Here is a 17,702-nt window from a genome sequence, read left to right on the forward strand (position 1 = left end):
TATATAAAATATATATTAATAAGGTTATATAACTTATAATAGCTGTTAGCTTATATATATTCCTATATATATATATATTTTAATTTTATTTTTCCTTCTTTTTTTCTTTAACTTAAAATCTTTATTTATAGCATTAATATAGCTATACCCTAAAACCCCAATTGTAATATTATATATAATAAATTTTAAGTCAACTATAATATAGCTTTACTTTATAAAGCCTTTACCTATAAGGCTTTAATAAATTATAGGTTAAATTTTATATATTAATACTATATTTATTATTTTAATAAAGTCCATTTCAAATTTAAACCTAAAGGTAAAGTTAATATAATTTAATAATATAATAAATAATATTATATAAATTATATTTACTATTATTAATAGCTTATAAAAAATAAAAACCATTAAGTTTACCTTTTAACTTAAGTTATAATTAGTTAAAATTTTAAAAGTTAATTTATTTAATATATAATTAATAATAATAATACTATTACCCTATAAGCTTACCAGGATTAAATTTTAAAACTTATAATTAAAAAATAGATTAAATAAGGTTATAACTTTATTTTAAAAAAAGATAATACTTTTAATTATAATAGGAACTTTAATAATAATATTATATAGTAATGGAAAGAAAAAAATAGCTTAAAATACTTCTTTAACTATTTTAAAGCCCCTAATTTAGCCCCTATTAAAAACGCCTAACGTATATTAAAAGGTTAAGTTAAATAATATATAATTTAAGACGTAAAGGCCTTTTATATAGCTGTAAAAAAAAGTTAAGTAAAGTTATCATAAAATATAATAAATAATTAAGTTAAAAATAAACCTAAACGTATATTCAATATAATTAACATAAAAGGACAATATATAGGCGCATGAATAGCTTTAAAAATAAGGGGTTGAATAGGTGGTTAAATAGGTGGTGTGGGGGGGGGGCTGAGTCTGACAGTTTTTTATCAGACCGCCTCGCCTGGTTGCCGGTCTTGTTCCTAAGACTTAGAAGCGCAAAGGTGCAAGGGGAATTGTACCACCTGCCTATGTATGTACCTTACCCACTTCAAGTAAGTACCTACCTAGGTACTGTGTAAGTACCATGTACTTGTATCTCACGCGGGTAATGACGTGGGGGCAGGGATCTTCGGCTCGTCCCAACCTTACCTGACTCTATGCACATCTCGCAACATGTGGTTGTGCTGAGTTCGAGCATGGTTTCAAGCTCTACCCACCAGTAACATAAGACAGCCTCACCGCCGCCTGCCTCGATCTCAACGGCACCTCTGTTCGAGCGGACGAGAGAGATAAAGACACGATGCATGCGCTTGGAAGTACATCTTAACGCGGGCGCAACGCGGGATACGGCTGGCGCAAATACATATCTAACGATCGTTAAACTGCTTCGAATGATGATAGGAGCTCATCTTGATCCCAAAATATGACGGGCAATGAAGACGCTGGCTTACCGTCCGGCGCCAGCACGGCGCATGATGAGGAGCGCCCACCACCTTTGCCTCCAAGGCATTCTCAACCATCGACGCCAAATGACAGGCCTCGTTTGGCGTCGAAACCAACGACCGCCTTATCGTCCATGAACATCCAGACACTGTCATTTCCCGACGGTTCTCGCGGTACGTTTTCAACAGCTGTCGATAGCTCGGCAGCTGACGATAGCACGGTCCACCCTACAGATGGCTTTGATGTCTCTGCCATGGGGTTTCGTTCCATCGGTAGTACAAGAAAGCAGGATACAGACGAGTCTATGAGTGTCATGAGTATGGCTCCTACATTACGGCCGCCTGGAGACCTTGAGAGTCTGCTTGTCGGAGACATGGCCAAGAAAAGCCCGGCCTGGATGCTTCTACGTTCACAGTCCGCCGCCGTACAGCCATTTGAAACAACCCCACCAGAGCAGACGTCCACGTTCGCTAGCTTTGAGCAAGAATTTGAGGGTATCCCAGACGAATTGGACAGAGATTGGAACGACGGGGACCGCCTCCAACTCTGGAAATCTAAATTAAAACACTACATGATACTGTCGTCAGCAGGTAAACCTATTTACAGTAGACATGGTGACTTAGGATTGATCAACTCCTCAATGGGAGTGGTTCAGACTATTATATCATTCTATGAGGGTGCTAAGAGCCCGCTTCTAGGGTTTACTGCCGGCGATGCGCGCTTCGTCATTGTCACAGAAGGTCCCCTCTATTTCGTAGCTATTAGTAGACTCGGCGAGAGCGATTCACAACTAAGAGCCCAGCTTAACGCACTATATATGCAAATTTTGTCCACACTGACGCTTCCTGTGTTAACTAACATCTTTGCCAACCGACCCTCTACCGATCTGCGACGGCCTTTGCAAGGAACAGAAACACTACTGTCCTCACTAGCTGATAGCTTCACAAGAGGTTCGCCATCGATTCTGTTGGGAGCCTTGGAATGTCTTCGGCTGCGGAAGTCCCATCGACATTCCATTAATAACGCTTTCCTGAAAGCTAGAGCTGAGCCTCTTCTTTATGGCTTGATAGTAGCCGGTGGAAGACTTGTCAGCGTTATCCGCCCTCGCAGGCATTCCCTCCATCCGAGCGACCTGCAGCTTATTTTTAACATGTTATTCGAATCGGGTGGAATCAAAGCTGCAGGTGGAGAGAATTGGATACCATTATGTCTACCAGCCTTCAACAATCGAGGCTATCTCTATATGTACGTCAGCTTCCTGGACGATCGCCCAGAAGAATCTACACCTACAATAGATACGCCAAGCGTGGACGAGACAATTGCCATCATTCTCATCAGCCCCGATAAAGAAAGCTTCTTCGCCCTCCAGAAAATGCGGGATGATGTCGTAACTGAGCTGAAGAAAAAGGGACACTTGGACCTTATCAAAGTAACAGCACTGAAAGGTCGCCCCTCGGCAGCAGAGATCGCCCCCAACACACACATCAGCCATTTCTTGTTCAAATCAAGAGCCAATGTTCAGTTTTGCATGCCGGCGCTGCAGCCCACCTTTAGCAGCCTGGTTTCGCATCGAAGGCTCATCTCATTATATTCCCAGCTGCACACAAACATGCATGCCAGACATTCACATCTGAAGGTGCTTCATTGTGTCAGTGATGAGGCCACATCACTCGCTTGGGTTACCCCTATATTCGAGTTCTATTGTGTTGCTGGGCCCAACACCTCTCGGGCTGTTCTGACACAAGGGGCTAACAAGGTGATGCAGTGGGCAAAACGCGAAGAGGAGCGACTCTTCATCATTGGCGGAGGGGTCTTCTGAGATCAAGTTGTTCCCAACGTTACTACAAGCTCCAAGCTTTATTTGCTAGATATAGCAATACCAAGTTCTACTGTCAAAGGCTTCTCCCAGTGCCGCCATGTTTACAGGATGTAAAAGCATGCCCTACAGGCAAGGCCCAACATCTTTTCCCCAACATATCACTCCATTTATCGCGACTACTTGGCCCAAATTCTTTCCCCGGCCATTTGAGGGATATGGGGGAGATTGGGGCTTGGAGGTCGTGCTGGACTCGCCTTAGCTCTTTGTTGGTGCCATTTTAACTACAGTCGTCCGACGTTAGTTTCTTCGGCAGTAGTTTATGCACCATCCCGTCAAACTCACAGCCTCGACCCTGTGGCCATACCAGCGTCCTGCTACTGCTTTTCCTGGAAGATCCTAGACATATGTCAAATTTTTTCTGAATTTTCCAGTATGCATGACGACTCTGAGAATGCCGCTCACACAACGCACCATCGTGACAACGATGGTACTGAAGCAACCGTTCTGTGGACAATAACGACACCGGGATCTTTTTTCCAAGACGACGCCCTAAAATGACTTCATTCCAGCTAGCACAGATCAAAGTGGGCTTGACGAATGCAGTCCGTCAATGTATATCGTCACATAGACTCTAGGGGTGGCTATCTTGGACTTTGGACATATACATATTCATACGTACACCTTTGGTTATATAAGAGCTCCAAGAACAGAGTCAACTACTATATAGAATCTTAACCAGTTTCTGCCCCTCTGCCTGACTGCAATAAGCCAATTCTAACATGATGGAAAGCTGTAATTGCACAAACACTGAAGTGTGCATACGTGGATGGCTGCTCTTTATATTTTTTTAAAGATGAAACCCCAGCTAGACCAACAGATGGCGCAAATATCTGTCTTCACTCCATTCAGCTAATCAGTCTGGACTCAATCACCAGTTATCTTGCTTCCAATGCGCTTCTGCTCAAGGCATCAGTCTCTTGGCTCAGATGTCACTGCGTTCTCTTCTTGTAAACAGCTCCGGCCCATATATCATTTGCATCAATTATACAAACTAATTAGTTCTTTGCCTGCCAAACGTAGAATTACTGTAGAGAAATTCCCAATGATCCTCCAGTAGATACCCAGATACTAATCAAAGCACGCCATCCGATTGAACCGATATTTACAACAAACCAGTACGGATTAATTACCTACGGGCCGCAACAGTGGCCAACTGGCTTTGAGAACGAATTGCAGGTGTGGTAAGTTCTACAAAGTGCGAAAGAATGATGCGCATATTAAACGTAAAGAGGGTGCCACTTCTCAAGGTAACAGAATGGTAACATGTATATTGGATATGGTAAGTAAGTTATCTAGAGAATGAATCGCTTTCGATCACTTGCCAAACTTCCGTTACCCTGGGTTTGAAAGCCTTCCGTACCATTCTCGGCCTATACCAAGGTCACAGCCAACCGATTTGCTAAAAAGGGAGCGAAGACAAGGCAAACATGTTAGTATAGCTCAGCCTTGGAGAGTGCTGGTCCAAAAGGGTTCCAAAATCAGATAATGAAGGACTCCTGAACGGCCTCCGATCGAATCCAATAATGTTGGGATTCTTGTAAAACAAAACATTAAAAAACCATCATATCATACGTGGGTTATATTACCCCCCTCCTTGCTGTCCTGTTTGTGGTGGTTATAGGTATTTCTCCCATACTTTCGCATTGCGGCTTTAGCACCTTTAACCCATCTATTCAACTTTGCTCGGATGCGTTGACGTACTCGTAATTGACCTGCTTCTGTCGCCGTGGACTCAGTCGTCGACACAGATTTCTCAACGTTGATATCAGAGCTTGCTAAGGTATTAGCCGTGACTTTAGTGAGTTTTGAGCCATCAAGCTCTTGTGTTTGACGTATAGACAAGGTAGAAGAAGAAGACAGAAGTGTACGAAGGTTAGATAAGCGTTTGATCAATCCACGGCAAGGAATCGAGCTGGTGAGCCCCTCGCTACCCATTCGAGGCAACTCATTGGTACAATTCGGCATAGCTAAGGGTATTCGATAGCGGATCGATTCAATTCCTCTATCCATTGAAGTAGAGTCCGAGACATTGATTTTATTGACTCCGTATGAATATACTAGGTGGGACAAGGGCTTCCTACGTTCCTGTAACAGCATTGTCTCCGCGTTCAGAGGTCCACCAAAGAGATCTTGGGATTTTTGTCTCATGAGTTCTGCTACAACTTCAGATGCTTCAACTCTTGGGTTGTGCCGAACAGTGGAATACTGAGAGGAGCTCAAGCCGGAACGATGTCTGGGAGATTTGACTTTAAACCTGTTTCTGTCTTGATTTCGTCCTTGCATTTCGTTAGATCCATCGATAGTCTCTACACCTGACATATGATCCAGGCGAGGGATTCCTCTATTTGTGGTTGATCGTACATTATGTTCCAACGAATTTGAAGCTTCAGACAGCCCAGATGTCTTGATTTTCAGCTTGAACTTGGGACTTTCTTTTTGTGGGGTTAGGATCGCCTCATCTCGCATCATATGCACAGGATTGGGAGCTTGCGGCTTATTAAGCTGCAAGGGCTCATCTGATCCGTGAAAGCTAAATGGGACGAGAATCTCTGCGAAATCGTCTTCATCCACAATTTCTGTGGCAGGTGAAGGCAGACCGTATCCTAGAACGCCTGGCAAAGGAGGTAGGGCTTTCATAAGCTGAGGAATGCTATTCTTAACTTTGAGTTGACGAGCAGGGGAAATTGGCTTTGGAGAGACGAGAGGTACCATAGAACATGTCGGCGTGATGTGCGGATGGCCCTCGTTATCTTTCCGGGGTATACCTGTGGTACTAATCCTCAACGCAGCATGGTTTCTTCTGTGACGGCGAAACTGATTAGGACAGCTAATCTCAACTCCATTATTGTCTGGCGATTTTTTAGTCTCTTCTTTTCTCGTTTCTTCTGGTTCTGCTACTGCATCTCCCGCCAACGGACATGCAGATCCACAGGATCCATGCGGATCTAAGCCAACACTAGGAGACATGTTTTCGGTGTGGCTAGACGAAAAAAGGGTACCCTGCGGCCCGTTCGCGGTTGAAGCTTCGGGAACACCTGCGACGTGGTGATAAGAAACATCACTACTCTCGTGTAGCTCATCCGGTTCACCCGTCCCAGTCTCAGCACAAAGCTGATGGCTTTCTGGGGCTATTTTGTCAATTGTTTCGTAATGTGTATCATCCCGAAGAATTACCCCTTGTTCACTTCGGATTGTGGGAGCCCGGCCTCCAAACACCTGCACACGTCTTTCGGGTGACTTTTTCTGAGTCTTCGGGGCTGTGTGTGCGTGATAAGTGACACACTTATACGATAGTGGTAGATCCCTGGATTCGAGGTCAAGGCTCGGGTTAAATGTATCAATTGATTCTCGCCCAATTTGTGATGGGAGTAAATCAATATCACTGCTTCTTGCGTTTCTGCCACCAAGTTCCGAGGCGTCAAGCTCAATTGTGCTGTTTTGGGATATTGCGGAGTCCGGGCGATGGGATATTGATCCTTCTATTGACTCGGCGCGACTCTGACTTCGGCTCGGAATTGTCGTTAAAACAGGGGGAACGTCTTGCTCATCAACTACTTGGCTTTCGCAATCAAAGAAAGCCGAATCTCCTTCACCAAAAACAGCAGCAAGATGGCGTGTAGCAAGATAGTCGTCATCATCTCGACACATTGTTGACCGAGGATATCTGACCATCTGAGCACGCAATGGTGTGAATGTGTGTGTCAATGGAGTTAATTGAGAATCTTTATCCTCAAAATCCTCAGTGTAGTCGTAGTAGCGAGGTGAAGTCTGCGGAGGGTAGTTTTGGCCATCTCTGAGCATAGGCGGCACCCGACGGTATATATTTGTCACTGAAGTAAGGCTAGAGGTTCTCATTGCTGTGCTATCCAATCTCTCATGGTAAGGAGGATTCCACGACGCCATTGACGCTGGCGAATGAGTCCTAATAGACCGTGGACGAGGTGGACCACGATTAGGGGGTGGCCCAGGAGGAGCCAGCGATGGAGTTGAGCGATTGATGTCTGCTCTTAGTCCCAGTGGGGGCGGTCTCCTCGCCATAGGCGAGCACACATGCTTGAAGTGGCTGTGAACCGTTCTCTACAAGTTAGAGTTAGCAATTCCGAGTCATTTAAACAAACCGAAAAGAACAGGGGACGCGAGTGCTCACGTAGGAGACTCTATCGATTTCCACCATACGGCTATAATCTATTCGCCCATTTTCTGTAACAGCTGGGGAAGCAGGACGAACCCCTGGGCGCTTCAAGCGCGTTGGGTATGGAAATGGAGAGCGTGGACGTTGGAGCTGACTACTCCCGCTTGCCTGGCTCTGCAGAGTGTTGGTTGATCTGTGGTGGGATAGATGACGAGAGCCGCAAGTTGTCATGGAATAGGAACGCTGGCCCGCGTCTTCAGTCGAGGTGGGAGAAAGGGTGCTTGTCCCTGACTTCAAACTGTCTGACCCATAAACAGAAAAGACTTCGGATGTAGCATCTCGATGAGACGGTGGCCTCATTGTTTGGTTTTGACGGTATAGATTGTCAACTGAACGACGTGGTCTCCAGTGGGGATAGCCGGTTTCTGAGAGAGAATCTCTTGGCAGTAGAGGTGAAGGCGGCACGGGCCTGATGGTGAATATGCCAATGTCTCCAGTTTCAGTTGTCGTTTTGAGCATGCTTTCCAGCGCCCCTGGAGAATGCAAGAGCACAGAATTCTCGTTAACGCTACGAAGCGGCTTATGAAGGGGGCGAAAGGGAGGGAGACCAGGAGCTGGGCCTCCATGGGATGAGTAGCTGCTGCGAAGTGTGCCATGACTAGCACTTCGTCGAGGAAAGTGATGCTGCTCCATTATAAGAGCAACTATTTCGAAGATCGGGAGAGACACAGAAACACCACGTTCAACGGGAGGAGCATAGTATGAAATAAAATAGTATAGAAACGAGTAAGAAAGAAGAGACGAGTAGCCACTGAGACAGAAGCTTTCAAGTGCACTCTACTCGTCTCCAGTGGCTTTATTGACGAGCACTAGAACAGCAGCCCAGCAACGCCAACGAGAGCCGAGAGTGAAGTAGATATTGGCAATGGGTTGGAATAGGAGAGAGAGGTAGAATGAACTGGTGTCACTTTAACAAATAGAGATGCCTTCCAAAGTTTGACTGTGATGGGGTTTTGGTAATTCCAAGGGGGAAAGCACCCTTTTAGACGAAGACAGGTGCTGGAAAGATCGACCTGGGACGGGTAGCGCGATATCTAGAAGTCGCTAATGGCGTGCCGTAGCAGTTGCCGAAAAGCGAACTGATCTCTGTGTAATATGTAATACACTCTCGAAGCCTTATCATCAAGTTGTCACGGGTAGCAACTAACAGCAAGGAGTCTAGAGCTCATGTCAGCTATGTTTCTCCCGTAGCTGTAGCGAAATACTGCAAACCTCATCATCCATAATGCCGACATGTCGCATGATACTACCTACATAGGCATGTCTTCATTGCTTGCTATACGAAAACGACCTCCTGGCCGCTATCTTGGCTGCCCGAGCAGCTCATAGCTATCTAAATGTTTACTTTGTGTATGTACTCACAATATGAAGATGTTCGGAAGCCTCGCTAGCGGCTCTCAGCTTCCCAGATACGCACACTTGGAATATGTGCTGAGAGACTATCTCGAAGGGTATTATATAAATCAATCACCGGTGACTATCCTGGGACGTGATTTGACTGCAAATCTACTCTGTCGTCTTGTAATGGTTGATGAGCTAGCCTTCTAAATGCCAAGCTCACCGGGGTTGCGTCTACAAGAATGAGAAGCTGGTAGATAGTTATGATAAGGCTGCTCGCATGGTCTTGACAAACCATGCAGCATTGTTAGGTCTTTTGTGAACTTTGTATAGTCTTGTAGGGAGTACGCGTTCATGATAGAGTTTGGGCATTCAAACTTTAGCCATACACAGTGTCTTTCAAGCGGCGTCCAAGTTTCTTCGATGAGAACGATACTCAAGATAACATCATGGTAAGAGAATACGTCGTGGCCTTGAACATTTATTAACTGTAAGATCCAATTTTGGGGGAACCAGTCGCCTATTATCTCAATGAGACGTATATACTGTTTGAAGAACCGACTCATACCGACTGTACTACTGTGACCTTTATTGTCTACATAGTATCAAATTATCTTCCTCGCGAAGTATATAGTTCAGTCAATGGGCAGCACCACGTAATTATGGACAGGTAGTAGGTATCTTAGATGTGATTAGTTCTATCTCTAATTATCTTCAATCAAGGTTAAGGGCAAAGGATTGCAGAGAGGCGTAATAAGACATGTGCTAAATTACCTGACGAAGCGTAAGACGGAGGATCAATAGACGCGTAGCCAAAGCTATGCGTCAAGGCAAGAAATAATCCACACCACAAACTGGATATCCATGAGGACGTTGAGACCGATTCTACTAGGTATGTAATTTCCCTTGCTAACTGGTCTCAATTAGGTACTTACACGTACTCTATTTTGAATGACTAAGCATAGGTATACCATACTTGTACCAGTGTGCCAAGGCCAGAACAGGCTTCAAGTTCTGCCCAGGTGGCCAACAAAGTGGCAAGGGGCCCACTAAAGACCTCTAGTGCCATGCAACTGTACCTACATGCATGTATGTATCTACTTAAGGTACCAACATTGAACTTGGAAATTTTGATGTACCATAGCCAGACAGAGCCAGGTACATACTTACCTAGGTACTCAGGTATGGTCTGGTATGATATCCTACCGGCCAAAATAAGTTAGTCAGATATTGGTTTATCTTAGGTATGTACATACCTATCCAGGTACATAGATGCTGCACCTTAGGATATAATGTACTTAGTACCAGGTACCAAGGTATCCAGTAGGTACTGTAGTAGCTGGCTCGACAGAAGGCTGGGCGAGACAGGGGAGGGCGTCTAGCCACTAGCCGCTGGAGGGTACCTAGGAGGCTGGATTTGGCTTGGACACCGCCGCTGATCTACTGCGTAGGCATACCTACCTACCTACTGTACCGGTATGTGTATATCAAAAAGAACACCTGTCATTTGGCTCGGAACTTCAGGGCGCTTGATCCAGGGCAGGCGAGGGCGGGCAGGCTGTCCAGGGTGCTGGTGGACCCGCTGATGGAGCTTAGAAATGGCCCTGATACGCCCCTCCAACACCCCTCCACTCCTCTGCTCCCCCGCCACGGTGGCCTACGTGACACTCTATTGGCTCCGTTGGTGGTGCGACTCAACTCAGCTCTTCTACCTTTTTGCTCTGTAATCCCATGTGGCCAGATTTATATTCGGAGCATCCAGCTTTCTTTCCCCATTGATCCAGGGCGCGCAAAGGGACACATCTCCATTAGCCTTTCAAACGAAGTAGACGTTGCCGAATAAAGTCTTTTGGCCCTGCATTTAATATTGCGTATTGTTTCTTTATATTCTTCATTCTCCGCAACCACCATCTTCTAGTTCCGTTACATTCTCGAAAAAGGTAACCTTGCAACTTGCCTGTGTGTGCTTGCTCGACATTGTTTCCTACCTGTCTACACTCGTTTCCCCTCGGCTTGCTGTCCACTTTTCGAGGACTCGATCCTGCAACGTCGCACAGCAAACCGTGGACAATTACATTCTTCTGTCTCTTTCTTCCGCTGCTCAATTGCTAATTGGCTTTACCATACGCAGCCCGCCACCATGCGTTCGGCACGGAACATCGCCCTCGGCTTGCTCGCGGCTGTTGCCGTCGTATCTGCAGCTGATGCGCCCTCTGATGTCGTTCAACTGAAGAAGGACACTTTTGACGCCTTCATCAAAGAGAACAGCCTCGTTCTAGCAGAATGTAAGCCGTCTAATCTCGGTTCTGGAACTGCTATCTGGGACACCGGTTAACTCATTTGCCTCCAGTCTTTGCCCCGTGGTGTGGCCACTGCAAGGCCCTCGCCCCAGAGTACGAAGAGGCTGCCACAACATTAAAGGAGAAGGATATCAAGCTAGTCAAGGTTGACTGCACAGAGGAGCAGGATCTCTGCCAGACATATGGCGTTGAAGGATACCCGACGCTCAAGATCTTCCGGGGACCCGACAACATCACTCCCTACTCTGGTCAACGGAAATCTGCTGCGTAAGTCTCCGGGAGGTATCATAACGTTATTTCGTGCTAACATTTCTCACAGCATTACCTCCTACATGATCAAGCAATCTCTTCCTGCCGTGTCGGAGTTGAACGCCGAGACCCTCGAGGAGTTCAAGACCGCCGACAAGGTTGTCTTGGTCGCCTACACGGATGCCTCCGATAAGGCATCCAACGAAGTCTATTCCGCTATTGCTGAGAAGCTTCGAGATAACTACCTTTTCGGTGCTACAAACGATGCCGCTCTGGCCGAAGCTGAGGGGGTCACCGCCCCTGCCATCGTTCTATACAAGTCCTTTGATGAGGGCAAGGCTGTGTTCTCAGACAAATTCGACGAGGAGGCTATTGTAAGCTTCACCAAGACTGCCTCAACCCCTTTGGTTGGCGAGGTCGGCCCTGAAACCTACTCCGACTATATGTCTGCTGGCATCCCTCTTGCGTATATCTTCGCCGAGACCCCCGAGGAGCGTAAGGAACTTGGTGATGCTCTCAAGCCCCTCGCCGAGAAGTACCGTGGCAAGATCAACTTCGCCACCATTGACGCCAAAGCCTTCGGCGCTCATGCCGGCAACCTCAATCTCCCCACTGATAAGTTTCCCTCTTTTGCCATCCAGGAGACGGTTAAGAACCAGAAGTTCCCCTTCGATATTGAGAAGGAGATCACCGTCGAGACCATTGGCAGCTTTGTTGAGGACTTCTCAGCTGGTAAGATTGAGCCCGGCGTCAAGTCTGAGCCTATCCCTGAGACACAGGAGGGCCCTGTTACTGTTGTCGTTGGCAAGAGCTACGAAGACATTGTCCTTGATGACACCAAGGATGTCCTGATTGAGTTCTACGCTCCTTGGTGCGGTCACTGCAAGGCTTTGGCCCCCAAGTACGAAGAACTTGCCGCTCTTTACGGTGATGAGTACAAGGACAAGGTTGTTATTGCCAAGGTTGACGCCACTGCCAATGATGTTCCTGATGAGATCCGAGGCTTTCCTACAATCAAGTTGTACCCCGCCGGAGCCAAGAGCGAGCCTGTCACTTACAGTGGCTCTCGCACAGTTGAGGATCTGATTAAGTTTGTCAAGGAGAACGGAAAGTACAAGGCCGAGGTCGTGGAGAAGGCTGCTGAGGAGGAGACCCCTATTGCCCCCGCCGCGACTGAGACAGCAAGCAGCGAGGCTGCCAAGGAGACGGAGCATGACGAACTATAGATTGTATACCTCGGTGATTTTCTTTATGCGGTTATGGTTACGTCTTGGGAAGTTCAATCGACTACCCTTAAGCAACACTCTTACGGGATTATGGTAAAAATTGCCGGCTTCGGTTAGCTAGCATATCTAATGAATTTAACGGTTTTGCATGAACCCCTCGTCCCTTTAATTTTCAGGATACTGTGCGTAGATGATTGAGAGAACATTCAAGATTTTGGAACCAATGAGTGCCTGGACATGTGATGAAACCTGCAAGTAACATGAGGTGAGAGCAGAAATTTCCAATGTAACGTAAAGTATAATCCGGGTGCTGTCATCTAGATATTGGAGGCGAATGAGATACTATAGGGAGAGACGGCCACCCCGTTGTGGGTTTTGCCGACCAATAGCCGTAGAGACCGCCGGGACGTTCCGCTGCCAATTACCTGTCAGCAACGTATGTTGACCTGAACGGACGGTCTTGAGCATATCGCCGCCGGGCAACTTTTAGCCACCCTGTCGACGTCTTCGAGCTCTCTTCTTACCATCACTAGCACTAGTCACACTTCTACTCAAAATCGACCAAACCCAACCACGAAACCAAGATGGTTACGCCGATTGTATCTGCGGGGGCCCGAAGCGTCTTCGCGGCCTCCTCGACTTCCTTGACTATGCGCGCTACTGCCCGCAGCTTCCACGCGACCTCACGAAATCTTGCCGATGCCGCCGCGGCGCTGCCAGTCCGCAAGCCCGTCGGTGCTTTCCGCGGCGGGTGAGTACTAACGAACGACTGATGGAAATGTACAACGATCTAACAATTTGCGACTGAATAGTCTCTTCGGTTTCCTCTTGGGCACGACCCTCGCTGGAGGTGGTGTCTACGGTTATACCTTGTCAGTACAGTCTTCTTTCCCCGATTGCCCGAAGCTCACACACACTATACCCGAAGAAACAGTATTTTGTCGTGGCGTTACTCGAGCTTCCTGTCGATGCCTTGATTTGCCTCTGCCGAACACTCGCTAACTTGAATATCGCGCAGGAGAGACTACAAGGCGTCGAACGAGCTATTGACGGAAGACATCTATGTGCGTTACTGCATTTGATTGATCCGCTTTGTCGTCGCCTGGCCTCTTGAATATGGGAAAGGGAGGACGGGACGGGGACTCGTGACATTCAACTGCTCACGGGTCCCCAATTCTTTGCGTTGTTTTTCAGTGAAGAATCCTTACCTATTCACACCCTACATATGCCCTCATACCTCTGCCATCTCCATTCTCTCCGTAGAATACACTCGCCACCACTACCACAAGCGACCCGTACGATGAGAATTCTTGCTAATGAATGATTATGAAACAGGCACTGCAGGCGGCTTGCCAACGATTGAACGCTTATGTCAAGGAGTTGGAGGATAGGATGGACGCCGCGGAACGGAAACGGAAGTAAATGGGAGGCTTATTGCTTTTATCTTTTCTACACAACCGAGAAACACACATACACTCTGAGCACTCATGCGTACGCGACGTGAGTCTGAAAAGGCACAAATTTCACTAGTTCCATCGTGTCTGCTTGCCGAACAGACAATCAAATACACTAAGAAGGACTGAAGTCATCATGTAGGAAGGAAGAAGGAAAAAAGGAAAAAAGATTGTGTGAGAACTCTACGGAATTTGTTAGCGGGAGTTCTTGGGCATTGTCAGCGATAGAAAACCTGAAAACCAAATCATCGTGTACAAATAGTAGCAGCCGCATTTTCTCGCTTTCGATTCCTGTTAGTCTTACATGAATTGACGCTTGCGCATTTTCTCATGACGTATTGATATTTGTAGTCTTTACAAATATCGACAACTAGCTAGTGGTGTCTAAAAGTGCGAAGACAAAAATTCTGCGTCGATATGGTATTACAGTCTTTCCCATATTAGTCAGACCATTGAAAATGCAAAATCGTCTTATGAATCGGGACTTTTGATTAGACTCTAGGTATAGTACTAAAATGTTACGTTGTGCAAGGGAACCTAATCACTAAATTACCCGATACTAATACAGTTGATCTGAATTATCTCCAAGACGTCAATGAGACATAGTTTCCCCAATAAGATTGGATTGTCATTATTTTGCTGTGAAATTTGGTTGAAGCAATACTGTATTAAGTATACATATTTAGGGCGCAGTCGTACTAGAATCAATAATTTGTTACGGAATGGGCTAAATTATTGACTTTAGTAGTAGGGGTATCTTAGGTGGGAGAGGGTACACTGATCCCATCTGCTATGGGGTCTGCCGTGGTTTGCCAAAACAAAGTGAAAACAAAAATCAAGTGGCCGCCCCTAACTTATGTATGCAAATCTGATTAACCCCGTTTCCCCGTAACGCCGATGCAATCATGACTTCTCGCCTCCGGCAGCATTGGCAATGAATTCAGATATAGCTTCGAAGTATCCGTCCTCCAGAACACTCGAGTTATGATCACCACCGGGCAATGGCTTCCATATTTTAGTTGGGGATGTGGAGACTTCATATAGTCTGCGCATATGAGAAGGACTACGCCAGTTGATTAGTTTGCATCCAATCGAGTCTCGTGGACAAGTCATGCGAGGCATAAAGATGTATAGGAATAGTCAGGAAACATGGTTATAATCCATATCCACGATGGGATTCAGGTTTTGTGGATGGTTGTTTCAAGTCATCATGGGAGCCATATGCTAATTATTGTAGAAATGAGGAAGGGTGACTTACGGAACAATCTCGTCTTGCAAGCCACTCAAGAATAATATCGGGACTTCAGTGATGCTTGGTAATATGGATTCGCTGGGCCATACTTGATGACATAACATGGTCAGGTATTTGGCTGGTGGAATAACGGATGGTATCAAGGCCCGCATAGATATGAATGTGTTCTCTAGGATAAGGCCGACAATGTCGCCAGCCTGCTGATTTTTCGCTACGAGTTTGATGCTGACAGCGCCTCCTAAGCTCTGCCCGTATACTATGAGCTTGTGATTACTTGTCTCAGCTCTGCTCCGAAGATAGTCGAGGGCGGTCTGGGCATCTAATGTGATGCCTTTTTCGTCTGGCTCGCCTGTTGACATGCCGTAGCCTCGATACTCTAGCATGAATACATTGCAGCCAATCGTATTGATCAGCATACGAGCAATTGGGAGACGATGCCCAATGTTGCCTGCATTGCCGTGAAACATCAACACGGTACAATTGGCGAGGCGACCACGCTTTGGCCCACGGATGTAGAACGCGGATAGCTTCTCGCCATCTGTGGTTGGTATTACAAGCTCCTCAAAGTTGTTGAGACCGAACTGCGAAGGTCGAGGTACTTCCGTTCGGGCATTGGCGGGGATATTGGAGGGATAGATCAAAGTCCTACATAGGAGTGAAATAGGACTCGTCAGCTAATTGTTTGTGTTCTATGTCTCGGTGGTACAGATCGTATAGGGCTTGCAAAGGGAGGACCAGGTATATAAACGACGGTACGGCTACTCACTTCTGCTTGAAATATAGGAGCGATGTTAGAATAGCAGCAACACCCTGGGCAACCTCAGTTAGCTCGGCGGCGGCACGGCGACGACTTGCAATGGCAGACTGGGCGCGCTGGTAGGCTCGAGTCAAGGACGAGTGATAGGACGAAGCTGAAGTAGAGACTGTTGACCGAAAGGACGATGAGCGAGGAGGCATACCGAAGTCGCCAACGCCGGTAGGCGCATGTAGCCGGCGACGGAACTGAGCAGGGAGGCGGTCTGCTCGAGATAGGTCGGTTGTGACATTGAGGCTCCCGGAGGAGACATGTCTAGGTTATTGGGTCGCTGACGGGTCTCTCTGGGTTGGGTAAGGGGTCTAACGACCAAGTCGGGGGGAGGAGGACGGGAAGCCTGAAGGAGACAGGAGGAGGCACTTGGCAAGCCCACAGTTCCTACCTACGTGGACTGTCTGTCTCTGGATCGGTGTAGGTATATACACGACGGGCCTGGGTGTGTCTCATGCCTTGCTTACTTGAATTGGGCAAGCTAGCAGAGAAACTTGGTGAGTTATCTCTCTCTGTCCGTCCGCCCAGCAAATGATATTCTATAGAACTTGGAGCTAGACAGCAAACCTTGGCAACCCCAAAAGTTTGGCTATCCCGATTCAGCACCTCGACACGTGTATAACGTTCAATAAGCAACCTTGGAACTCGCTAAGGGTTGCAATTGTCACCGGTCGACTGTATGCCAACTTACCCACTGCTGAGTCTATTGAGACTACTTACCTATACTATTATGCACTCCCTTCAATATTCGGATATTAAGAGCAAACTAATCCATGCCAATGACATGTCTGATAGTAGGTATACAAGTAAGTACCTGCGAGAAGAGTACCTTTGTCTGCATGGAAGTTTTCAGTTGCATGACCTCAGGTGCTTACATGGATATCTAGGTATGTTACGGCATAATGCGATTTATCGGGGGCCTTTGAAGCTTCTACAAATGGAATGTGGTCCGGTTCCAAAGAATCCTAAACAGCCAGTTGGGTACCTGTAACTACCTACGTCCAACTATGTGTACCTAATGAGCAAATCCATGCACACCAAGTAGGTACCTTGAATTGAAGACGGCTACATAGTAGATGAAGTCGAATGTGTGCTCGCTATATGGTCACCTACTGTAATCGAAACACATCGTTAAAGCACTGAAACTTATGATATGGACGGCGTAAATCAGTATACTACTACTAGCCTACATTAGGTAAGTGTGCATACCAATCTAATATTAGCCATTTCTGACATCAGCTGTACCGTACGATTATATAGAAGTATACGGTATAGGCAAAGTCTCAAGCTAGATAGACCTGTTGGTACTGTTCGTAATCGCGCCGGAGGAATATCTACAGAAAAAGAGGATTGTTTCCGAAGTTCAATGTATCTATATTGGGATATAGACTGTATCGCCGAAGACAGGGGTGATCGACATGCCAATTGAGGACACACTTTACATGGCTATGGAGGAGTTAATATAAAATGCATGGCTGCCACTTTGAAAACGAAGAGAGGTTTGCATGTCGATAGTTAGCTACTATGTATTGTATTTTACAAATAAGTA

General features: G+C 46.4%; 5 protein-coding genes across 5 annotated transcripts; 3 read left to right on the plus strand and 2 right to left on the minus strand.

The window, feature by feature from the left end:
• The first annotated feature begins 1,303 nt into the window (after nucleotides 1-1,303).
• Nucleotides 1,304-3,752, plus strand: F5B22DRAFT_306863 (vacuolar fusion protein MON1). The gene has a single exon (XM_047970587.1). It carries the CDS (start codon nucleotides 1,439-1,441, stop codon nucleotides 3,275-3,277), a length of 1,839 nt encoding a protein of 612 aa, XP_047828834.1. The 5' UTR covers nucleotides 1,304-1,438; the 3' UTR covers nucleotides 3,278-3,752.
• A 1,151-nt stretch (nucleotides 3,753-4,903) lies between these two features.
• On the minus strand, nucleotides 4,904-8,162 carry F5B22DRAFT_648651 (uncharacterized protein; the record flags this gene model as incomplete). The annotated part of the gene is made up of 2 exons (XM_047979047.1): nucleotides 4,904-7,414; nucleotides 7,485-8,162. The coding sequence occupies 2 exons, from the start codon at nucleotides 8,160-8,162 to the stop codon at nucleotides 4,904-4,906; spliced, it is 3,189 nt and encodes a 1,062-aa protein (XP_047828835.1).
• A 2,444-nt stretch (nucleotides 8,163-10,606) lies between these two features.
• Nucleotides 10,607-12,795, plus strand: F5B22DRAFT_615249 (thioredoxin-like domain-containing protein). Its single transcript, XM_047975525.1, has 4 exons — nucleotides 10,607-10,807; nucleotides 10,999-11,152; nucleotides 11,218-11,434; nucleotides 11,487-12,795. The coding sequence occupies exons 2-4, from the start codon at nucleotides 11,008-11,010 to the stop codon at nucleotides 12,640-12,642; spliced, it is 1,518 nt and encodes a 505-aa protein (XP_047828836.1). The 5' UTR covers nucleotides 10,607-10,807; nucleotides 10,999-11,007; the 3' UTR covers nucleotides 12,643-12,795.
• A 121-nt stretch (nucleotides 12,796-12,916) lies between these two features.
• On the plus strand, nucleotides 12,917-14,594 carry F5B22DRAFT_615252 (uncharacterized protein). The gene is made up of 4 exons (XM_047975526.1): nucleotides 12,917-13,393; nucleotides 13,455-13,514; nucleotides 13,661-13,706; nucleotides 13,978-14,594. The coding sequence occupies exons 1-4, from the start codon at nucleotides 13,227-13,229 to the stop codon at nucleotides 14,062-14,064; spliced, it is 360 nt and encodes a 119-aa protein (XP_047828837.1). The 5' UTR covers nucleotides 12,917-13,226; the 3' UTR covers nucleotides 14,065-14,594.
• F5B22DRAFT_615258 (Alpha/Beta hydrolase protein) lies at nucleotides 14,595-16,942 on the minus strand. The gene is made up of 4 exons (XM_047975527.1): nucleotides 16,308-16,942; nucleotides 16,115-16,158; nucleotides 15,355-15,993; nucleotides 14,595-15,159 (listed from the first exon to the last, which is right to left on the minus strand). Exons 1-4 carry the CDS (start codon nucleotides 16,413-16,415, stop codon nucleotides 15,000-15,002), a joined length of 951 nt encoding a protein of 316 aa, XP_047828838.1. The 5' UTR covers nucleotides 16,416-16,942; the 3' UTR covers nucleotides 14,595-14,999.
• Nucleotides 16,943-17,702: the final 760 nt, after the last annotated feature.

This window comes from Xylaria bambusicola (assembly GCF_022495145.1).
Source record: "Xylaria bambusicola strain CBS 139988 unplaced genomic scaffold F5B22scaffold_35, whole genome shotgun sequence".
NCBI classification, from domain to species: Eukaryota; Fungi; Ascomycota; class Sordariomycetes; order Xylariales; family Xylariaceae; genus Xylaria; species Xylaria bambusicola.